General features: G+C 45.0%; 2 protein-coding genes and 1 long non-coding RNA gene across 4 annotated transcripts; 1 reads left to right on the forward strand and 2 right to left on the reverse strand.

Moving 5' to 3' along the window:
• The first annotated feature begins 560 nt into the window (after positions 1 to 560).
• micall1a (MICAL-like 1a) lies at positions 561 to 14,672 on the forward strand. 2 transcript variants are annotated; one of them, XM_030094605.1, is made up of 16 exons: positions 561 to 1,225; positions 4,486 to 4,534; positions 6,723 to 6,864; positions 7,299 to 7,393; positions 8,483 to 8,625; positions 9,612 to 10,180; positions 10,265 to 10,325; positions 10,525 to 10,922; positions 11,552 to 11,922; positions 12,016 to 12,150; positions 12,231 to 12,357; positions 12,459 to 12,549; positions 12,887 to 12,960; positions 13,152 to 13,266; positions 13,487 to 13,533; positions 13,615 to 14,672. In XM_030094605.1, exons 1-16 carry the CDS (start codon positions 1,083 to 1,085, stop codon positions 13,746 to 13,748), a joined length of 2,694 nt encoding a protein of 897 aa, XP_029950465.1. In that variant the 5' UTR covers positions 561 to 1,082; the 3' UTR covers positions 13,749 to 14,672. The 2 variants fall into 2 exon arrangements, with proteins under 2 accessions (XP_029950465.1, XP_029950466.1); XM_030094606.1 differs by having other exon boundaries at positions 11,594 to 11,922.
• Positions 14,673 to 14,792: 120 nt separating this feature from the next.
• On the reverse strand, positions 14,793 to 16,189 carry c6h22orf23 (chromosome 6 C22orf23 homolog). Its single transcript, XM_030093429.1, has 6 exons — positions 16,099 to 16,189; positions 15,790 to 15,852; positions 15,377 to 15,520; positions 15,183 to 15,299; positions 15,011 to 15,111; positions 14,793 to 14,852 (listed from the first exon to the last, which is right to left on the reverse strand). The coding sequence occupies exons 1-6, from the start codon at positions 16,187 to 16,189 to the stop codon at positions 14,793 to 14,795; spliced, it is 576 nt and encodes a 191-aa protein (XP_029949289.1).
• Positions 16,190 to 20,137: 3,948 nt separating this feature from the next.
• LOC115389987 (uncharacterized) lies at positions 20,138 to 21,166 on the reverse strand. Its single transcript, XR_003931635.1, has 3 exons — positions 21,037 to 21,166; positions 20,888 to 20,945; positions 20,138 to 20,820 (listed from the first exon to the last, which is right to left on the reverse strand). It is a non-coding gene; the product is annotated as an uncharacterized LOC115389987 (long non-coding RNA).
• Positions 21,167 to 21,446: the final 280 nt, after the last annotated feature.

Below are 21,446 nucleotides of genomic sequence, written 5' to 3' on the forward strand. Positions count from 1 at the left end.
TAGCTCCATCTTCAATCAAACTCCTTTCATTGTACTGAATGTGTTTGTTTATTGTGAGATTTAAAATTGCAATTATTGTTTGCATCTGCTTTTGAAAAATGTTATATTTTAGCATCCTTTGTTCGTTATTATTCATAATTAATACATTTTGTGCATTTTGGTGCTGCTGTGATAACTTCTCTGGGTAGGATGAATAGAATCAAACCCAATAGAATATAATGCCTTATTTTAATTATACGTTGACATGGTGCAAATGAACATGGTGTAACAACCAATAATAATAATAATAATAATAATAATAATAATAATAATAATAATAATAATAATAATAATAATAATAATAATATGACCACAGCAAGATTATGAAATGTTTCAAGAAAATGAGATTCTGCCACATGCGGCTACAGAGCTGCATGTTCTAAATTAGGCCCCTTGACGGGTCGGATTTGGCTCGCGAGCCGCATATTTACATCAGCCATTAAGGGGCGTGGCTAGTTCTGACAAGGCAGGCCCCTGTCATATCCACGCAGCGCCCCCTGCTGGTCCCTAGTGGAAGTGCAGGCCGGTGACAAGCAGGTTGGCTGCAGCAGTGCCACCGACACAGCAACGAGTCGGGTGGTTGACGTCCGAGGGGAAACGGTCTCCTCCTCCTCCTCCTCCTCCTTCCACTGAGCTGCATCACCGCCACTGAACGACCCTCCGTCCTCCGTTTTAACCGAAAACACGCGCTGAGCCGGGAGCTGGATTAGCCCCGCTAGCTCGCTCGGCTAACTTCGCTAGCTCGGAAAGCTGCTTTTAAAGTCGCTCTTCCACTTTCTGTGTGGTTTTCGGAACAACCACACTCGGAGAATAAAGTTCGCAGAATGCTCCGTGAAGTGAGGTAACCTCCCGCTGGCCGTGTTCCGGGGACTCGGTGGAGGTTGATGACTGTACCGTACCGTCACGGCGGGTGTTGCCCGGCTGTCGTCCCGCAGACATCCACACCTCGCCGCGACTCCCGGCGTCCCGCCTCACCTGGGACCGAGAAGACACCCCGCCTCAAACCCGGAGATTATTAACGGATCTGCGCGACATCAGGCGCGATGGGATCCCTGAAGGCTCTCCAGGAGTGGTGTCGGATACAGTGTGAACATTACCACGATGTGGACATCAGGGACATGTCGGCGTCCTTTCGGGACGGGATGGCTTTTTGTGCCATTATTCACCGATTCAGACCAGATCTCATGTAAGTAATCATCTGTGATCCCCGCCATTCATGAAGACAATAGGCCGTCGATAGCCATTGAATAGTTTTCAGGGAGCCTCAAATAAACAGTTTTTGGACACGTTTTTGAGGCGTGACTCCTTGTGAACTGTTCTTTGTTTGTAGTTACACTCATAATCATTTTGCGTGTGTGTCATAAACTCATACGAGCTCTAACTTATCGCAGGACATGGTTTATAACTATTTATAGTGTGCAATCAACGAAAATAATTGGCTGGCTTTAATTGAAAAGTTCGCTAAATCAAAGCCAATCACGAATGGGGCTTGTTAACTGTATGAAAATCTTTGATTAAACTACAGTAAACAGCCATGTGCCTCTTTAAATGTTCAGGGATATGTTGTAATTATATTGTAATGATCACAGAGGTTAGTGTTGTGTAATAAATGCAGGCTGACAGGCCTGTAACAACACTCCTCTCCACTGCATTGTACACTTGAGAGGATCCCACAGTAATGTCATCAGAGTATGTGAGGCTAACTTTAGTGTTTGTCAGGGATATAATCAGAGGAAATCTTAGCACTGGCTTGTAGAAGTCTACAACAGACATTTACATTTGCATTTGGACAAGCATGCTGTTTGCTATCATGAAAAGATTGTGAATTGAAATAGTGTTTTGATATGTGTGCAACGTTTGACATGGCAGATCAACATGAAATGAACATAACATGCCTTTTATTTCAATTCAGCTTTATTCATCTATTGTCGATTACAAGATAGACATCTCATGGCCTTTAATAACCCAATAATATCACATGAGCAAGCAGAGGCGATTTCTGCTTGCTAGAAAGAAGAAAGCTCCCATGGAATAAACCTCTGCAGAACTATTTCTCACCAGCTATAAATTTAAAATGGAAAAAAGTCAGCATACCCACGGTTTTAGGTCCCCTGGTGTATGAGGCCATCCTGCATTTCTGTCACAAGGTTTGGATAAGACAGTAATGATCAAACATGTTTGCAGCATGACAGAGAATGCGTCCAGAAACTGTGACCTTCATATGACTCACATTGGATGCACCTCTTTGGAGGAGAACCAGTCTGGAATAACAGGAGAGCTTTTTCTTTTCTTTTTGAACAGGATCAGGATTAACAGTTTGGTTCTGGTTGAAAACAAATCTGCTTCCCTCGTGATTGTGTAAAAACATGCTCTAATTTGTGTGTTGTATTCTTGATGTGTCCAAGCAAAAAAAATAACTGTGGTCTGATCGGATTGTTTCAGTCTCTAAATTTCTCTCACATGCTTTTAATCTCCCATTCAGGCAAACTGAACCATGCTTCAGCAGTAGTAAAGCAAACACACTCACTGAGCCAGTCAGTGACAAGCCAGTGAAGTGGAATAAATCTACATAAACCGCCCAGCAGTACAGCTGAAAGTACAAGAGCAGGACAAACCCGAAACAGCCAGCTTCCCAGCTTTGCCTCTTCGGTGTTTGTCCCAGCGTGTCTCGCCGTCCAGCCCCGTGTCCAGCTGCAGCGGCCCGGCTGAACTCGCTCTGATCCAGACCGACAGCCCGTCAGGCTAATCTGCAGCCGAGACCTCCGCCTGTCAAACTGGATTTAGCTGTGATGCTTTGTAGTACTGCAATGCCCTGTGCAGCCCGTGATGAGTATTATCATCAGTACATCAGTACACAACGCTGATGTGGAGGAGAGGCGGTGCATCGAATGGCCTCATCGGAATTCCTGTGGCCAAGGTCAACTGTCAACCCGCTGGAGAGGGAGGAGATACGAGCGTAGAAACAGGAGCACAGTCAGACTTGTTCTCACACTACAACTTTGATTAACAGCTAGTACCTAGCAAACTATATATGAATATTAAAACTTACCCTCAGGCTGTTTATGATATCAAACAATTGGCAGAAATTAGAGGAATAGAGCTCTTTACACTGGTTTCTCAGGTTTCCACAGTACCAGCGTCCATTAACAGACAAGACACACCAGCTTGTTGGCCTATGATCTCTTCAGTTCTGCCAAAAACACCCAGTTATGTTGAAGAACCTGCAGACATTTAAAGCTGAGGTTATCCTGAAGTTTCTCATTGCACATTTCTGAGAATTTTTAACCTAAAAAAATATCAAAATAAATCCAGTTCTGATCATCAGATCCCAGCTGAGTCTGGATAAAGATCTACCATCAAAAAAACACACAGAGAGAGCTTCTGACCATCACGTCTGATTCCTGTTTATTCGTGCATCATGACGTTTCTTCCAACTGAATAGCACTCAGTGGATATGCTGTTTCTCTCAGGTTATGAGCATGTGGATTTCAACTGCCTGACACACACACACACGCACGCACGCACACAGATCCTCAGCAGTCCTCTTTCCAAAAATAAACGTCAGAGACAGCCTGAGTCACCGAGGATTAGCTTCACAATATGGATCACACACTGTATTTCATCATCCGTGTCAACGTCAGCTGGTACAGTCGGCTCTAACCAGAAAATTCAACTGTTTTCCGGATGATTTTTTTTTTTTAATTCCATCTTACTGCAGTTTTTTACAGGTTGCTATTGGCAACTGACACTGTGGACTCAGCTTGACACGATCTTGATATGAGAATTGCTGCCCAGTGTGTTTGTGGTCAGGGGGACTCGATTAGAGAGAACAGAGGTCACTTTGTGCTCCTTCAACACGGAGCTCATTCACAGGCTTTTTGCCTTCTTGAAAGTCCCACATGGTTTCCACAAGCTCCCGTGACGGTCGTGGTGGGTGTTTTTCTTCTTCCCACCATACTGTTGTCTCGACCAGGGCACACGTTTACCTTTACACACAAGCCACACTTTGATCCCACGGCTCCTCAGACATTCTCCAGTTTTACTGCAGGATGTTTACTGTGGAGAGCCTGGCTGCAGCGCCCCTCTGCAGGGAATTTCAAAAACGGAGCCTTGTAATTACCAGCCCATCACTCCTGCTGCTTCTTTTCTTTTGTTCTAACCCAGTTCCACATCAGGCACCTTTATGTGTCGTTGGGAAATTGTCAGCTGTGGTAGGTGGGCAGTGCTCAGTCATGCTGTCAGGCCAATAATAGCTGCTCGATGGTTCATAGCATAAGTTGAAATAGGTCGGCAGGCTAAACGCAGTGCTGCCCTGTGTGGCAGTATGGCGTAATACTTAAATCTATATGATTTTACAGCGATTTATGCGAGATGTGAGTGGTTATGTAACTGTCCACCGGCTATCTGCAAACTTATCTTCAGTGTCCCTTCTTCCTCTTCCCTCAGAGACTTTGGCTCACTTTCAAAGGAAAATGTCTACGAGAACAACCGACTGGTGAGTCACTGTCGTCCTGAATGTTTTGTAGATTTAACACAGTTTCTACGATGCAGTAATCTTTTGGAACGAACCACTGGAGGGGAGGTGAAGGGGAATCACCAGTGAGCTAACACACATTTATCACGTAGCTGGAGGCTTAGAATCTGTTTCTGCTTGTTATCCAACCATAAAATTACCGAGCCTGGTGACTCCATGCAGTCACGACGGGCGTGACTCTGCTGTTTCACTGTGTGTTTGGAGTCAGTGCGACTTTATGGTGATAAAGTTTGAGGACGCTGAAGCATTGAGATGCAGAACAACTAAAAAAACAAAAAAACGCAGATTTTTAGAGCATAAGCACTAGAACAACTTTATAATTCAGCAGATTGGAAACAGCAAATGCTATGAACTGTTTTCTCACACTGAGAACTGAAACGAGACCTGTTCATCTTCAATCTGAGCTGAGCTGGGGCAGATTTATGCTGCTGTTTACATTTTTGATCCAACAGCTTATAGAAGAGCGGTGAGACAGTTTAGTTTTTCTCTTTTTTGTGAACAACTCAGCAGGCTTTCTGAGTTAATGGAAAAAATATGCACAGCTCAAAAGTCAGATTTGAGGCTTCATACTTGAGTTTCATTCTTCATATATCTCTGTGTTATAAGGCAGTTGACTAAATACGTCCTCAGCCTATATTTGACCCTATTGGAGCATGACAGCTGTCACATGAACTCTGTTCAGCAGCTCCAGTTCTTCTGGACGCACGGTGCTTTAGGCCACTAGAAACCTGCTGAATTACATTATATAGGAAGCAAATAGAGCTACTCTCAGTTTCGCTTCCCTCTCGGTTACACTCTCAATCACCCATTAATGTGGCCGAGCTGTCTGTAAACGCTCAAGGCTACGTAATTATTAGAAAGTTTCTTTCTGTATTCCATTTAAAGAAAGTTCATTTAAATATATACTCCTAATTCAGTTTTCGCAGGTTCATTTGCAGCAATCCTGACTTTGTTTTTGTATAATTTATTGGAATTATCTTACCTTTGAAGAGCAGTCCTTTGTTTAACAGCTGAAACCAACAACAATTGTACTAAATAATCGTCAAATGCTCGTTAAAGTCAGTATCAGAATGTGCCATATTGATGATTTCCATTCAGTCAAACTTCTCTTGTCCACTTTAGAAAGCTAATGGCAACAAATAACAATAAATAACTGGATTTTAGTAAAACGAAATGTTTTCAAGCAACTGTCTTGATTGTGAAGTTTTTGAGTTCTAGTGAGCTGAAGCTGAGAACAGAAAGGACCCAAAACCAGACTCAGAGTTGGAATATGTTTGGTGTCTAGACTGACATTGATGTATTTTCATCTTTTTTGTTTTTTGTTTTTGTGTTGTTTTAAATGAAAGAAACAAATACACTAAACTAAACTAATATCCTCCTCTCCGACATCCTTCAGCCCGTCGACAGAGAACCACTCAAAGCACACATCAGTTGAGCGGAGCATTGAAATGCATTGATTTATGCTCCTTAGCTGGTTGGATTATTTCATACTTGAATGTGTGCCAGGGGAGTCGCGCTCTTATGTAACCACATCTGAGCGCTCCTTTCTTCACTTGAATGTTTCATCAGACTCTTGGTTAAACTCGGGATGAAATTGAGACATTTGGGAACGGCTGAGCCAGACTGCTTGGTGGACGGTGGTTTCTCTGCAACAGAGCCCAGATTAGAGTGACACCAAAACTTATCTGCATCATTTACTTGACAGTTTAATTAAAGGGTAGCTTTCACCAGAATCACTCGATATGCATATTTTCCTCCTCGCCTCCCGGAGTGCTCAGACGTTCAGATCGGTTGAACGTACTGAGAGTCTGGCGTTTCTGTTCAGTGAAACTAAAAACAAATTGTTTTGTTCCAAAGCACTGAAATGTGTTTTTTAATAAACAGCAGCTGTAATTATTATCCCAGATTACTCCCAGATTACTCGGGATAATAAACTGAAAGGGCTCCAACATTACAGATGTTCCAGATTTACTATGTGACAACTTTGTTATTAAAGAATTTTTTTTTTCTTTTTGAGCAAAATGAAAACAATATTAGTTTCCGTAGAAGTGTGCATGCTCTCACTGCTTACTGTTTCCCAGCCGCTTTTTAGCAGCGTGTTTTATGTCCTCCTCCTGCCTGCCGTCCCTCCTTTCCTTTTCCTTCACAGGCGTTCGAAGTGGCCGAGACACAGCTGGGGATTCCCGCCCTGCTGGACCCGGAGGACATGGTGTCCATGAAAGTGCCTGACCGGCTGAGCATCATCACATACGTGTCGCAGTACTACAACTTCTTCAATAACAAGTCTCAAGGTGTGTCCAACAGTTCTGATGTGGCGTTCAAACACACACGCGGTTTAAAAACCTAACGTTATTATAAATTTTATACATTTTTTCCATGCAATCATATCTTAAAGCTTAAGACTGTGGAATGCAAACATCTGGCCAGATGTCCTTTCATTTGCAGTTTCTGGTTTCATCAATCTTTTACTGAGTGAGGTAACAATGAAACATTGCGATGGTGAACAGATCAAAACATGCACTTATTTTAAGAAGCAGAGTATTTTGAGGCATTGTTAAAAACAGCGTTTGCGGTTGTGGCTTTTTATAGATCAAGCTGTTTGCTGAAGATCATACTGAGCTGTTTGTAGCCCCTTAACAAAAATGAGATCAACGCTAATATTAGCAAAGCTGTGTGATGAAATCCTGTCAGTATTTGATGCCATGCTTTGGATTCTCTCACACAGCAAACCCTCCCTGCATGAAGAGACTGAGCTCTGTTGGTCTGCATGAACCAGCCCTGAAAAGACCTTCGACCCCTTCGGAAGACAAAGAGCCTGAGGTGAGTTTTGGACTCTTGGGGGCCGACGTGGAAAACTCCCTGCATGCTGTTATCTTAACGGAGCGGTTGATTTCACCGAGCTCTGCATGGTATCAGTAGGAGCTGCTTGATAGCGGGCGGGTCTGTGCAGGTGAGGTTTCCTGTGTGACGGCTGTGGGCACATGCTCGGTTTTTAGAGAGATATCCTCATGTCGATATGATATTATGCATTTTGCATGTGCAGTGTGGGGTTGTTGAGTGATGAAGCTGAAGCGTGAGTGTGACCGTGTTCAGTACATGTGGGTTTCTGCATCACTTCCTTGCGTGAAGCTTTGCGTTGCACAGCTGGAGGAAGAGCAGAGCCGCAGTGGGAGGTGAAGCCTGTAAAGATAGCCTCTGTATCCTGTCTTTCTCTTTTCTTTCGCATGCCTTCAACTTCTTTCCTCCATCCCACACTCCCGTGTGCGGGCGCCATCCTCACCGCCGCCCCCCCTTCCCCTCCCCTGCTCTTCAGATGGAAATTCATTCCACTTCCTCCTCTTCCTGCTCTTCCTCCTCCTCCTCCTCCTCACATCTGACCCCCCCTCCACTCTCTGGTCCTGGGCCGAGGCAGTAGGGTGGGGGTGGTTGGGTGGGCCAGGAGGTGAAAACAAAACCATTAGGTCAGTTTTTGTTAAACCACCTGTTGTGTATTTCTATTTATATAAATAAATGTAAAAAAAAAAACTAACAGTTGTACTTTAACGCTGTGTGCCAAGTTTTTGACCTCGCTGCTTCTAACCGTCTAAAAACCTGAATGCCTAAAACGATCACTCAATCAAAGCCAAAATGTTGGACTGCCTATCCTAACCTGTTGAATTTATTTTTACTAACATACATGTTGTGTTACAAGCTGCAAGAAAGAAAGAAAAAAAAAACTCATACCAGTGAAGATTAGAAGTCGTAGTAACCAAACTAAACAGAATGAAACGATCCTCATCCTCAAATCCTGACTCCGTGTATGATCTCCGCCCCCCCCCCTCCCCCATTGCTCTCCATCTCCCCCTCCCCGATGTCTCCTCCCCGTCCCACCTCCTGCCAACGGCGTCCCCGGCCGCTTGCATCGCCCAGCCCGTGCAGACAGACGCGGAGGCGTCGGCGGAGGCGTGGAAGCGCAGCACGCTGAGCAGCACCTGCGCCGCCTGCCAGAAACACGTCCACCTGGTGCAGAGGTTCCTGGTGGACGGGAAGCTCTACCATCGCAACTGCTTCAGGTAAAGTCCGCCGCTGTGTTTTCAGTCCCTGCATTCACTCAGGAAATTTGCTGTCAACTCAAATACACACATCAGCAGATTCAGACCTTTTTAGTATTTCACCAATCCAACACGTTTATTTTGCTTGTCTAGAATAAATATGTTATTTTGCCCAGTCTTTCAGTTCCTTCATGCTGGAGTTGATGACTTTTTAAATAGTGTCTTGGTCAAATGCCTGGAACAAAGTTTGTGGTTATCTTGGGTTTAACAGTGTCTGGCTAACAGGAGCTTAATAGTTTTAGACTTAAAACATGTCATTAAGTACTCCACTCCTGGTTTCAAGCGTTCACTGGTCTCAGAATGTGGTTTTTAAAGAAATGCTACATTTAGTCCTTCTTTGCAGGCTTGTTGTAAACTATTCAAGCTGCTTTAGCTTGCTGCTGAAGCTTTTTGAGGAGTTGTGATGGTGCTGGATTACAGGATGAGTTTCCAGTGGTGGGCCTCGCAGCAAGAATATAACAAGCTGCAGCCCGGGCTGAGAAGTCTGTTTACATATAAACTGCATCAGTGTATACCGTTTTTCTCCCACAGTCAAAAAAAAAAAAAAAAGATCCACCTGAGTTTGATTGAGGAGTTAATTGTGTGTTTGCCCCTGTTGTGCTGTTTTCGTCCAGAGTCAGCTGAGTTCAGCTCCAAGAACTCGTCCGTTCTAGATTAGATAAAATGGGAGAAGGAAATAAACACAGGGGAAATTTAGAAATTTAGATTGTCACAAATTAGAAGCATGATTCTGATGAATGGTGTTCAGTTAGTCTCTGAAGTGGAAATTACACTCGTCCCATTTTCCTTCAGCGGAAACAGGATGGAGCTGATTTTAGAGGCGTTCTGAGCTGTAGAAGTGATCATAAATCTGATAGAAAAGTTTGTATCAGCTCTCCAGCCTGGTGCTCAGGTGTGTCAGGAGTCTTGCTGTGGATCTTGACGCCGTCCTGTGTCGTTGCTCTCAGGTGCAGAGAGTGCCGCAGCACGCTGCTTCCTGGATCCTACAAGCTAGGAAGCGACTCCGGAGGACTCGTCTGCACCCATCACCTGACGAGGCCCGCTTTAGCCAATCAGAACGGCCGGCCCGACCTCAGCAGGAGACCAGTTCAGTCCGTCAGGATCGGTCGATCCGGCGCCGCCACGCCAGATAACCTGGAGGAAAAGACTCCTTCGCCAGCGAGTCGAACAGACGACGGCGACATGCCGACGGGCGACGACGCGGCGGCTCCCCCCGTCAAAACAGACACAGCAGCCAAAGATGCAGACGCAGAAGAGACGCCGCGTCCTTCTTCTCCTCCCAACCCTTTCGATGAGAGCGACGAAGAGGAGGAAGACGAGGACGGAGAGAAGGATGCGGACACAGAGACATCAGCCAAAGCTTCGGCTAACGGGGAGCTGCCGCACGCTGCTGCCGGCCAGCTGGAACCCGCCGGTCGTCCGGTCCCCGCCCCCCGCCGAGTTTCAGAGCCCACCCCTCCTCCTCGCCCCGCCCCGCGGGTCCGACTCCCCCGCACGGCGGACGGCCTCCTCGCCGGTAAGTAGAACCTTCATCAAGACACTTTCGCCACACGATGAATACTGGCTCGTGCTGAGACCGAGATTCTCTCTGAACTCACAGGCGAACATCTGAAGCCTCCGACTCCACCGAAGCCTCGAGAAAGATCCCAGTCTCCCGCAAGGTAGCTGAACCTTCCCTCCTTTCACCGCCCGCCATGTTACCACGTGCAAATCTTGTCTTCATAGTCTCTCAGGATTTTGAACACATGTGGTCACAGTGTGGTCGCTGCTTGTTTGAATGTCGCTCCTTGGTGTGGATGCACTCTGTTGTGTTCCTCTTGTGTGATCCCTCCATCACTGTCTGTGTGTTTCACCGTTCAGTGGCACGCATAAACCCAAAGACCCACCCTGGCTCGCCCTGGTCAAATCAGAGCCCAAGAAGAAGAAAGCCCCTCCCCCTCCCCCCGCAGGACTGACCACTCCTCCACATACAGGCTCTCTGTCCTCTCTCCAAGGGGAGGGCTCCAGACCCAGCACGCCCCCTCAGCCCGGCAACCCCTTCGAAGACGACGAGGACGACGACAACGGCGGCGAGCTGACCGCCGAGGAGGGCAGCGAAGGAGCGGCGGTCCCCCACCCCTGGTACAACATCACCCGGGTGGCCGATTCGGCCCCTGCAGACGCTCCGGCCGCGGCGGGAAGCTCGTCCCGCTCGGTCAGCCCCGCGGGCGCCAGGAACAAGAAACGACCGGCGCCTCGAGCTCCACAGCCAGCCAACGGTAACAGAACCAAGAAAGAGACGCAGATTCCTCTGTCATCACACTGTGTTGATCGTAGCTTGGAGAAACCACCCCACTTGATACATTCAGCCTTCAGTCTGTAAGCAGTTAAAAGACTAAAGTTGCTTTTCTCTGTTATTCCATCATCCATTTGTAAATTTACCCTTTAAGTTGCTTTGGAGCTTGGATGCATTAATCTTGATTTGTTGGAATAACTTTTATGGAATGCACTGCACATATTCCAAGTTAGTGTGTGTTTTCCTGTAGTCCGTTCTCATATATTTCTGTTCAATTAGCAAGTGGAAAATTTGCCAGTAGACGTCGATGTGTTCCGAGTTCATCCTGCCTTCGTGCATAATCAGCTGAGATCAGTCGGCTTCCTGAGGGATGGAAAGGGGGAAAAGATGATGGATTATTTTTGCACTATGTACAAAAATACGACCTCAAATTTAACACTGATGTAGAAAACAAACTGTAAATATCTCCAGGATGTGCCAGGCTGTTGCCAGATGTTAACTAGAGTGTTTTTCTCTTCTCCCTCATCCTGCTTCTGTTTGGATCTCTCCTGACTCCTCTGTTTCATTCCTGTTGTCTTTGCTGTTTACTGGTGAACTTCCTTTCTCCTTCAGCTCCCTCTCACTCTCAGCCCTCGTCTTGCTCTCCCTCTCCAGCTCTCAGTACAGAGAGCTTGTCCTCGGGCTCGGACCTCAGCTCCTCCCAGCTCCCGCTGGCCGGCGCATCCAGCAGCGACCAGGAGCTCGGCTTCTCCAAAAGCGTCTCGGAGCCGTCGATCTGCTCGCCCTGCGATTCCGCCGCCTCCCCGTCCTCCACCGAGCGGCTGCCTCACGCGTCGCCGGGCCCCGCCTCGTCCTCCGTGCCGCCGAACGCCAGCTCGGCCCCGGCCACGCCGCAGACCAGCCGCAGCTCGGGATCCCCCCCGCCGCGGCCCGCCGCCGCCCCCAGCCCCCTGGCGGCGGGAGCCGCACAGTCGCACAACAAGGTAGCCGAGCCGTCCAGGCTGAATCCTCCGCACGGCGGCGGCGGCGGCGGCGCACTCTGTTCCTCACATCAACCTACTGGTTTCACTTTTCAGCGGATCTGCAAGGAGAACCCCTTCAACAGGAAGGCGTCGCCCTCCCCGAGTAAATCGAAAGGCAAACCGCCCAAAGGTCCCCGCCCCGCTCGGCCCCCGGCCCCCGGCCACGGTTTCCCACTCATCAAACGCAAGGTAACCCAAACGCATTGCAACAGAAGAGAGGAGTGTTGAGAACGGAGCGAAGCTTCACTCGTTCATATGAACTCATCCAGGTGCAGTCGGATCACTACATCCCAGTGGAGGACATCCACGATGAAATGAGTCAGCTGGAGAAGCAGCTGGACGAGCTGGAGCAGAGCGGAGTGGAGCTGGAGAAGAAGCTGCGAGACAACCCAAACGGTAGCGTCACGCGGCGCTCTCAGCGGCCGCAGGACAAAAACAACCATGTAGGAGACGCTGGGTCTGAATCTGACTCCGTCGTCCCTCTGCTGTGGTTTCAGATGAGGATGAGGAGCATCTGCTGGTGGACTGGTTCACTCTGATTCATGACAAACACCTTCTGGTCCGGCGGGAAGCTGAGCTGGTCTACACGTGAGTGCAGTGAGATCCAAAAGGTTTAACTCTCAAGAGCGTTAATCACACAGCCAGACCGCTGACTGAGTCTCCACCAATAACTCCTTCATGCGGTGTCACTATATGAGGCTTTTTTAATCAAACAGCTTCAGAGAGATAATATATTTTTAATGAATTTGATTTTAATGCATTGGTATTCTTCACTTTGCATGAAACGTGGACATTGAAGAATTTCAGTTGTTTTATTAAGAGTCAAATCAAAGTGTAGTACACATATGTAGGGAACATGGCTTTATGTTTCAGCCACTGCCAAAACAGGAAGCTGCGTTCCTCTAAAACACTCTGCTCTCTGCAGGGCGAAGCAGCAGAACCTGGAGGAGCGGCAGGCCGACGTGGAGTATGAGCTGAGGTGTCTGCTGAACAAACCAGGTCTGAGAGCTGAGCGTGTTCACAACACTTCTCCACATCACAGTTTTATATGATTTTACTTTGTTTATCCTCACAGACTTATTCTACACAGTCAAACAAACAATCTCTTATCATAATAACGTGCTGAGCTAAACTCAGTGTTACTGAATCTGCCTAGAAGGAATAAATCCTCCCTTTCTGCCCCTCATCAGAGAAAGACTGGACCGAGGAGGATAAGAGTCGAGAGCAGGAGCTGATGGCGGAGCTGGTCACCATCATCGAGCAGCGCAACCAGATCGTCAACAACATGGACCAGGACCGGCAGAGGTAACGCAGAGCCGGGCCTGCCTGCGTTCTCACGAGAGAAACTTTTTTCTGCTGAAGTATTAAGTCACTCAGAAGCAACATTTTACTAAAATGCCAGAATTTAAATGACCTTTCAGACGTTCAAGGTGACAACGAGTCGGCTGAAAATCGTCTTTCATCCAAATAACTCATGTAGTTTTGCACAAGAATTAAACCACGTCTGTCTGTCCGTCCGTCACAGGGAGGAAGAGGAGGACAAAATGATGGAAGCCATGCTGAAGAAAAAAGGTAAGTAACAATCTGTAAACACTGAATTCTCCCTTTCTCTTTCCTCGCGGTGAAACTGAAGGCTGTGTTCGTCTCCATCAGACTTTCAGAAGGAGCCTGAGAGTGACCAGCACAAGAAGAAGGGGGCGAAGTTCAAACCCATCAAGGTTCTCAAACGGTTGAGCCACAAAGGAGAAGCAGGGAAGAGCCCCAGCCCGCGCAAAGAGAAGAGCTGAGCAGCAGGAAACAGGAACACACTCTCTCAAAGGGACAGAGTGGCTTTTTGTTTTTGTTTGTTTACTTCAAAAGAAGAGAGTCAAGGAGTCAAGAAGACGACGTCCTCAGTGACGTTCCTCACCTCCACCCTCTGCTCACATCTTCTCCAGAAAGACTGTTTTAAAAAGACAGTCGTCCAACTCAAGTGCTTTAAGAGCTCTGAGCTCTCGTCATTCAAGCAGTGAGGCTTCTGCACTGATTTAGCTTCACTGCTCTTTCATCGACTCGCCTGCCTTCACTTTATCCCGGTTCCTTCTCTGAAAACGGTCCAGTCGAATCCTGCGGTACTAGTTATATATTTTTAACATGACATGTGCTTAAAGCTTCCTCTCTGGAGACGCTCGGTCCGCAGCCAGCGCCGCCTGCTGGACTGTTTGAGCTCTCCTCCTTCAGCTTGGTTAGAAATGGTGTCAGCCGTGGATTAAATGCCGGTTATTAAAGAGCCGATGTGACCCGGTGAGTCCTGACAGAACCAACAAACTCTGTTTTAATATGAAAAACTTTCACAGCAATAATGAATTTTAGGAAAAAGGAACGAGCAGTATTTTATCAGCTTCAGCATCGCCCAGTTTTTAACAGGTTTCATCATGTCTAGGCTGAATATGCAATTGATAATTTATATTATATGAAGCCTTCCTGTACTTCTGTGTTTCGCCTTAAACTGGATAGGAAAGAAAACATGTTGGGAGTGTTTATTTAAAGCTTTTTCCTGTGGCTGAATGTTGTCTGTGGTGTGTAACTCGTTCTGTTACAGTGTTTTCCTGACATTCTTGTCTGTCTGTCTGCTCGGTCCGGCTCAGTCGAAGGGCTTCTGTAGCTCCGCCTATAAACGCTCCTCTAACTCAATACTGACACTGGAAAGCAGAGGAATAAAATACTTTCATGCAGGCAGAGGCTGCTCGTACATTTATTTTCCATCAAGTGTTCTTTTACCCTTCACGGTTTATTTTTTTCAACGATGAGATTTGTGGATTTGTGGGATGTTTCCAGTCTTTCTTGCAGCCTCACTTCCTGTCCTCGGCTCTCGCTGCGTCCTTCTCCATCAGCTCCAGCTCTCGCATTCTCTGTCATTGGAGCGGAGAAGGATTAAGAGCAGCGTCACCACAGAAACAGAAATTTCTCGGCGCTCTCAAGTGGTCCTTGATTCTGCTGCAACTCTCCAAACCGCTCTCAAAAGAACCTGATCTTCATTTCTGTTTTTTTAGTGTGTCTCGTTTTTTACCTGTGAGATCTCAGCGTTGATAATGTCGACGTAGTCCCTCTCCTGACCCAGAGACGCCATTTCTGACAAAAACTGTCTCCGTTCTTCTATTTCATCCAGAACTACAAACAAAGAAAACATTTAGTGGTAGTGTTTTAACATTTCTAGACCTTCTCCAGCTCCTCGGCATCACCTTCCTCGTATCGCTCCTTCTTCTCTGGAGGACTTGGTTCTGGAGGTGCCTCTCTGGGTTCTTCGGCTCCCGTTGAGAGGATATCCTGAAGCCTCCTCTTCTCTTTCTCCAAGTCTCCTGCGGAGGTGAGCGCAGGGAGGTGGGATTGAAGCACCAGCCTCTGAGCAGGCGCGTCACTTCACAGCAGAACGTACGAGTGGGGCCAGGACGAAACTTCTCTCTGCTGTAGCTGTTTCCAGACCGGCAGGACGCAGCGCTGCGTTTCCCAGAAACGTACGACCGGGGTCTGTGGACAGATTTACTGGGAGGAGGAGACGTCACCGGCAGATCTGTCCTGTCTGAGAATCAGCATTTCAACAGAATTATGTTATGACATAAACACATGTATTATCTCAAAGTAATTCTAACTCCCAAAAAGTTATTTATTTTTGTATTTAATGCAAAACCTACTTCTAGGTTCAATTAGTTGGCTTATTTTACAATCATTTATTATAGAAAAATATTAGGATGTAGTGGAGTTGATCATAAATGCTATATGTCAGACACTTTTCACTTTATAATCACTTTGAGAGTTAGTGAAAATGTCCTGGACAGAAGATGGCCTTACTCTTTGAGTTTTGGCTGATCTGTTTTCTCTGGAAGTTGGTGAGTCTGGATTCCTGCTTCATCACTGAGGAATAATGACAGAAAGACAGATCAAATACACAGCACAGTCTCACACAGACAAGCTTTAATGATGGTCTGGAAGAACATTAAAAAAAATATATACATCATGGCTGTGCTGAATCTGCTCCATTCAAAACACATCGCTTCGCTGACTGAGATATAGATCAGAGATGTGAACATTATTTAATTTACAGATCCTCTAAGTCTTCAGGTAAAAGGTGCATTAGCAGTAATGTCGGTGGGCGCTCACCCTGCAGCGCCTCCCGGCTCTCCCTGCTGCTGGGTTGGGGTCTGGCGCTGCTCCACAGCCCCCCGCTGACCCGCTGCGAGCTGCTCTCCATCTGCACAGGCACAACTTTACAGTCCGGCCTCAAACACGCCTTCAATTCACCTTCATCCCTGTCTTTCTTATGATAAAACACAGACTTCCGGTCTTTTTATGATCAATCCTCCTGTGCCGGCGTCTTGTTTCCATAGCAACCAAACAACAGTCGGTAAACCTTTATCATATATTTAATTTAAATACATGTGCACATTTTATATCAGCTTCTTTCAAAACGCATCTATTACGAAATGCAAAAGTAAAAGAGGCATCAATGTTTGGCTTCCTTTTTTGTTTTTTGCGCAGTGACGAGTTACGGCCGCTAGAGGGAGACAATTTTGTTTTACAGTTTTTCTGCATTGGTTTGGCTCATTTCTTGAAACAGAAAATTACATTTTGAAAACACTAAGATAATTTGGCAAAACGGTCTTACAGTTCAACACAACACCATAGTTCACTTGCTGAAGCTCATATCTCTCCCAAAACTCTTCACTCATGTTACAAACCAACATTTCTTTCCTATAGCGGAACCAGAGTGGGGGCAAGGGGCGGCGCTCCAGGGCCCACAAGGTCATAGGGCCCCGTTTCATGTGATGTGTTCACATTTACTCGTAAATAAATTATTATAATAAAATGTGCAGTGTGTGCGAGAAGGTATACGCATATGATTGAGGGCTCCAATTTGTCAATTCTTACATTACGACTGTCCATGAATGCATCAGAGCTGTAAGCCAGCGCTGATTGGCTGTGCGGCATGAACGAGTTTCTTCTTTTGCACTTGATCTGAACTCTTTGGAGGGAAGTTAAACAGTATGCTAAACACTATGCTAGCCGCTAGCGGTACTACCCAAAACCTAACATCGGAGCCACTGGTGAGTCAGTGAAACCTTCAGAAATATTATCTTTATCAGAGTGCTGTGGTCTTAAACACCTGGATATTTGAATGTGCCTTGTGTTGCTCTCAACTATAAGAGACCGCTGAGTCTATTTTTTTTTCTAATATACATGAATTCCAAAAATATAGCTGTGTCTATATCTATCTCTGAGTGGATTGTGTAATTTTTGACCAGCTGTGTTAATCTTATATTTAAGCTGTATCAAAGATGGTACAAATGTAGCCCGTGAGTTTGTATCTGTTTTCAGCACCATGGACAGCGGACGCTCTGAGATTGACACCTTGACAGGCCTGATGGCTGTGTGTGTGTGTGTGTGTGTGTGTGTGTGTGTGTGTGTGTGTGTGTGTGTGTGTGTGTGTGTGTGTGTGTGTGTGTGTGTGTTTGTGTACCTATGTGTATTTGTTCTTCAGAACAAGTTTGTGAACTGGTTTTTGACTTTATTCTGCTTACCTTGTGAATTTCAGTCATTTTGAGCCAGTTTCTTTGCCTGAACTTACCAAAGTGGTCCAAAGCCTAAAAACTTCTGCGTGTAAAACTTTTAAAATCTGTTGGTGATTCCATTGGTCCGTACATCTTGAAGTTGATCAACACTTCACTCAGGCTGTGTTCCTGAGGTTTTTAAGCATGCCGTTGTTCAGCCCCTTTTCAAAAAGCACGGCTTGGATCCTACAGAGCTATCAAGCTATAGGCCAATCTCTAAGCTGCCTTTTTTTATCAAAAGTTCTAGAAAAAGTTGTCTTACCCCAAATTCAGTGTAACTTTGATTTTAACAAAATAGCTAAGAAATTTCAATCTGGTTCTAAATCTCGTCACAGCACTGAAACTGCACTGTTGAAAATTTTTAATGATTTACTTTGAACAATGGACTCTGGTCACCCTGCTGTTTTGGTGCTTTTAGATCTCACTGTAGCATTTGATACTGTGGATCATGAGATGTTATTATTATGACTAGATTCTCTAGTTGGTATCAAAGACACTGCGTTAGAATGGTTCAGGTCATATCTTTCCAGGAGGCATTTTTTCTGTGAATATTGGATCCTTTTTATCATCCAAAGCATGCCTTACACGTGGAGTGCCCCAGGGCTCCAGATTAGGCCCAACTTTGTTTTCTTTATATATGCTGCTTCTTGGCTCAATTTTCAGGAAATATCATGTTTCCTTTCATTGCTTTGCTGATGATATTCAGATATACATACCACTGACGTCCAAAGCCTCGCTCCAGTCTTTACATAGTTGTATAAATGAAGTTAAAGTTTGGCTGAAATCCAAGTTTCTGAACCTAAATGAAAATAAAACTGAGGTAATTGTGTTTGGAAAACCTGACCCCACAGTTACATTTGATGTTCCTCACAGCTCTTGCGTGAAAAACCCTGGTGTCATGATTGACAGCTCATTTAAATTAGACGGGCAAATCAGTTCGGTGGTTAAAGCAAGTTTCTTTCAGCTGCGTCTGATTGCAAAAGTAAAATCTTACATACCCTCGGACCGGCTGGAAAAATTATTTCACACGCTAATCACGACACGTCTAGACTATTGTAATTCATTGTACTATGGTCTAGACGCTTCTTCCATTCGTCGCTCACAGCTGGTCCAGAATGCAGCTGCTCGCCTCCTGACAGGGAAAAGGTGCTTTGATCACATCACTCCTGTGCTGAAATCACTTCATTGGCTCCCTGTGTCTTTCAGAGTTCATTTTAACATTTTGTTGGATGTGTTTGAATGTTTGAATGGTCTGGCTCCTGAATATTTGTCAGAAGTTTTGTCTTTGTACGCTCCTGTGAGAGCTCTGCGGTCATGTGACCAGCTGTTGTTAGCTTGCCCTCGTTCAAGACTAAAAACCAGAGGTGACAGAGCTTTTGCAGTTGCTGCACCTAAACTTTGCAACGAGCTCCCACTGAGCATTCCTTCAGCTCCAGCTGTTGAGTGTTTTAAATCGCTTTTAAAAACTCATTTATTTGCACTGGCTTTTAACACGAGCTGAGCTAGACATTTTTTTGCACCTTAATTCCTTAAATGTACTTTTTCTGTTGTTCTTTTTATTTTAGTGCTTTTTTTTTACTATGTACAGCACTTTGGTCAGTGTTTACTGTATCTTAAATGTGCTTTATAAATAAACTTTGACCTTGACCTTGACCTGTCTGAGGCATATAGGTTTGCTTGGCTCAATAAAAGTGAGCATTAGTGTGTTGTTTGATGGTAGCATGAGGGATTGTTTGAATGGTAAAATTACTATCATAAGGGCCCGTGGAGAATGCTCCGCCCCCTCTGTACTGAGACCCACGCTCCGCCTCTGTTTCTTTCTGATCAAAACAGTCAGAGTTCCAGAATAGATCCCTCTCAACAGAGGACCATTAAAATTTCCCTCATCTATCTTTCTGTCTGAGCCCAGCCCCACACAAAGGAAAACTGCATGTATTCCACACTGCTGTAAATGAAGCTGGAGTTTCACAGCTCACTTCTTCGCTGGTTCCCCTCCTCACCTCTATGGTCGGGCTCCTCACCCTCATAGAAACAGATTAATGTCTGGTATTCATGGTATTGCAGTGTGTTCTTGAGTACTTTGACAGCTGAACAGATGGTTTTGCAGGTGGTGACTGATACAATAAATTGAGAGTTACTTTGTGAGTAAAAATGATAACAGTTTCCTTGGAAGTATGAGAGAAATGTGTGAATCAAAACGTGAAATTGTTGTAAAATGCTTTTTTTCCTCATTTTCTTCCAGGTTGTTTTTGACAAAAGAACCAAGAGAATTGAGAACGCCCAGTCTGTTATGAGAAATGAGCCAAAGCAAATGGGAAAAGTCTTTGCATTTTGGTGCCACTGACTATTTACATGGGAAAGAAATGTAGCTTTGAAACGTGTTGTGTTGTGCTGAACTGTAAGACCGTTTTGCCAAATGATCTTAGTGTTTTGAAAATGCAATTTATGTTCAAAATGAGCCAAACCAATGGAGAAAAACTGCAATTACATATTAATAATAAATTAGATTACACAATCCAAGCAAGGTTTCAATCTCATAGCCATATTATTATTATTATCATTATTATTATTATATCATCATCATCACATACAGTTAAATATATATATCAGCAGAAATTTATAAAAGGAAAGTAGCTCTCTATTCATACATGTCTACATGTATTTGTTCACTAAAATGTATTTTCTCTTAAAACTAATGACGTCTGAATTTAATATTGACAACAACAAAGAACAACTTTCTTCCAAACTCATAGTTTAAAGTGTTATGAATTCAAAAGACTATAACATTTTATGCATCTTCAGGGGGTAAATACAGAATGTAGCTCAGTTTCATCCGATAACTTACTTTTCTGTTCATACCCTGTTGACTTTTTATTTTTGTTTACATATGAACATCATTTCTGATGTATTTTGTTCCTTTTATTATATTTTCTGTTACACTGTGGCTGCTTCATTTTCATCAACGTTGGTTTTAAAGTTGCTCTATAAATAAAGTTTTAGTGTCGTTATTAGAACAGAAAACAAACATTAGTCTTAATTGAAACTGTCAGCCTCAATTTGAGCATCAATTGTTATGTTCAGAGATAGAAATCTCCCGTTCCAGACGAGCGGTTGGCGTGAAGGCCTTATGTAATGTGCTGTAATGAGCCAGCGGCCTCCGCCGCTCCGGGCCTGCTCTCTGGATGTGTTGTGCAGTCGTCAGTCGGAGGCAGAGAGAGTCTTTATCAGCGGCCGGCTCGTCATCGGGCATCAGCAGCAGTCAGGGCTCCATTATCTGTGGGAAGACAGAAGCCGGGCTTTAGCGCATGTCAGCAGATAAACAGCAGCCAGAGTATAATCACCTTTCACACGCAGGTCTTCTCAGAAGCAGCTTCTTCTCACTGGGTTTTACAATTAGCACTGAAAACAAAGAGGAATCACTTTCTTTAATTTTCTACTGAAACCATTAAAATCCCCACATATATTTAAAGCTTTGTGATTGTTTAAATACCAGCTTCATTAACTTGTTCTAAAATTGCATCAAACTGTGTGTTTCTTTGCCTCAAGACTCTACAAAAGACAAATTTGTTGGATTTCTGGAAAGACGTCTTGTCCCGTGTCACGGTGCGACGTGACCTCACGTAAACCGCGCTCGTACCCGCGCCGTACACCGTGCTCCTGAGCCAAGGCATGCTCCAGCAGATAGGGGCCTGCCATCTGATAGTGGCCACTCGTGTTTACTTGCAAATCAATAAAACACTCCTCGGGTTTCTCTTTCTATGCATTTTTTTTAGTCCTTTAAAAACATTTCATCTGACTGATTCCTATAGATCATGGTCAGATGATGTTTTTACTCTCGTTCCTCCTACACTGCACTTTAATTATGATTTGCTAAACTTTTTATTGTATTTCTCTCTATTC

This window comes from Salarias fasciatus, chromosome 6 (assembly GCF_902148845.1).
Source record: "Salarias fasciatus chromosome 6, fSalaFa1.1, whole genome shotgun sequence".
Lineage (NCBI taxonomy): Eukaryota > Metazoa > Chordata > Actinopteri > Blenniiformes > Blenniidae > Salarias > Salarias fasciatus.

What these genes read in the sequence shown, in the direction of transcription:
- micall1a (XM_030094605.1), top strand. Translation starts at nt 1,083, where the DNA reads ATGGGATCCCTGAAGGCTCTCCAGGAGTGGTGTCGGATACAGTGTGAA. An exon ending in CTTCAATAACAAGTCTCAAG is followed by an intron (nt 6,865 to 7,298) that starts GTGTGTCCAACA and finishes TCTCTCACACAG; the next exon opens with CAAACCCTCCCTGCATGAAG. An exon ending in TACCATCGCAACTGCTTCAG is followed by an intron (nt 8,626 to 9,611) that starts GTAAAGTCCGCC and finishes CGTTGCTCTCAG; the next exon opens with GTGCAGAGAGTGCCGCAGCA.
- c6h22orf23 (XM_030093429.1), bottom strand. Translation starts at nt 16,189, where the DNA reads ATGGAGAGCAGCTCGCAGCGGGTCAGCGGGGGGCTGTGGAGCAGCGCC. An exon ending in GAGCCGGGAGGCGCTGCAGG is followed by an intron (nt 15,853 to 16,098) that starts GTGAGCGCCCAC and finishes ATTATTCCTCAG; the next exon opens with TGATGAAGCAGGAATCCAGA. An exon ending in TCAACGCTGAGATCTCACAG is followed by an intron (nt 14,853 to 15,010) that starts GTAAAAAACGAG and finishes CTCCAATGACAG; the next exon opens with AGAATGCGAGAGCTGGAGCT.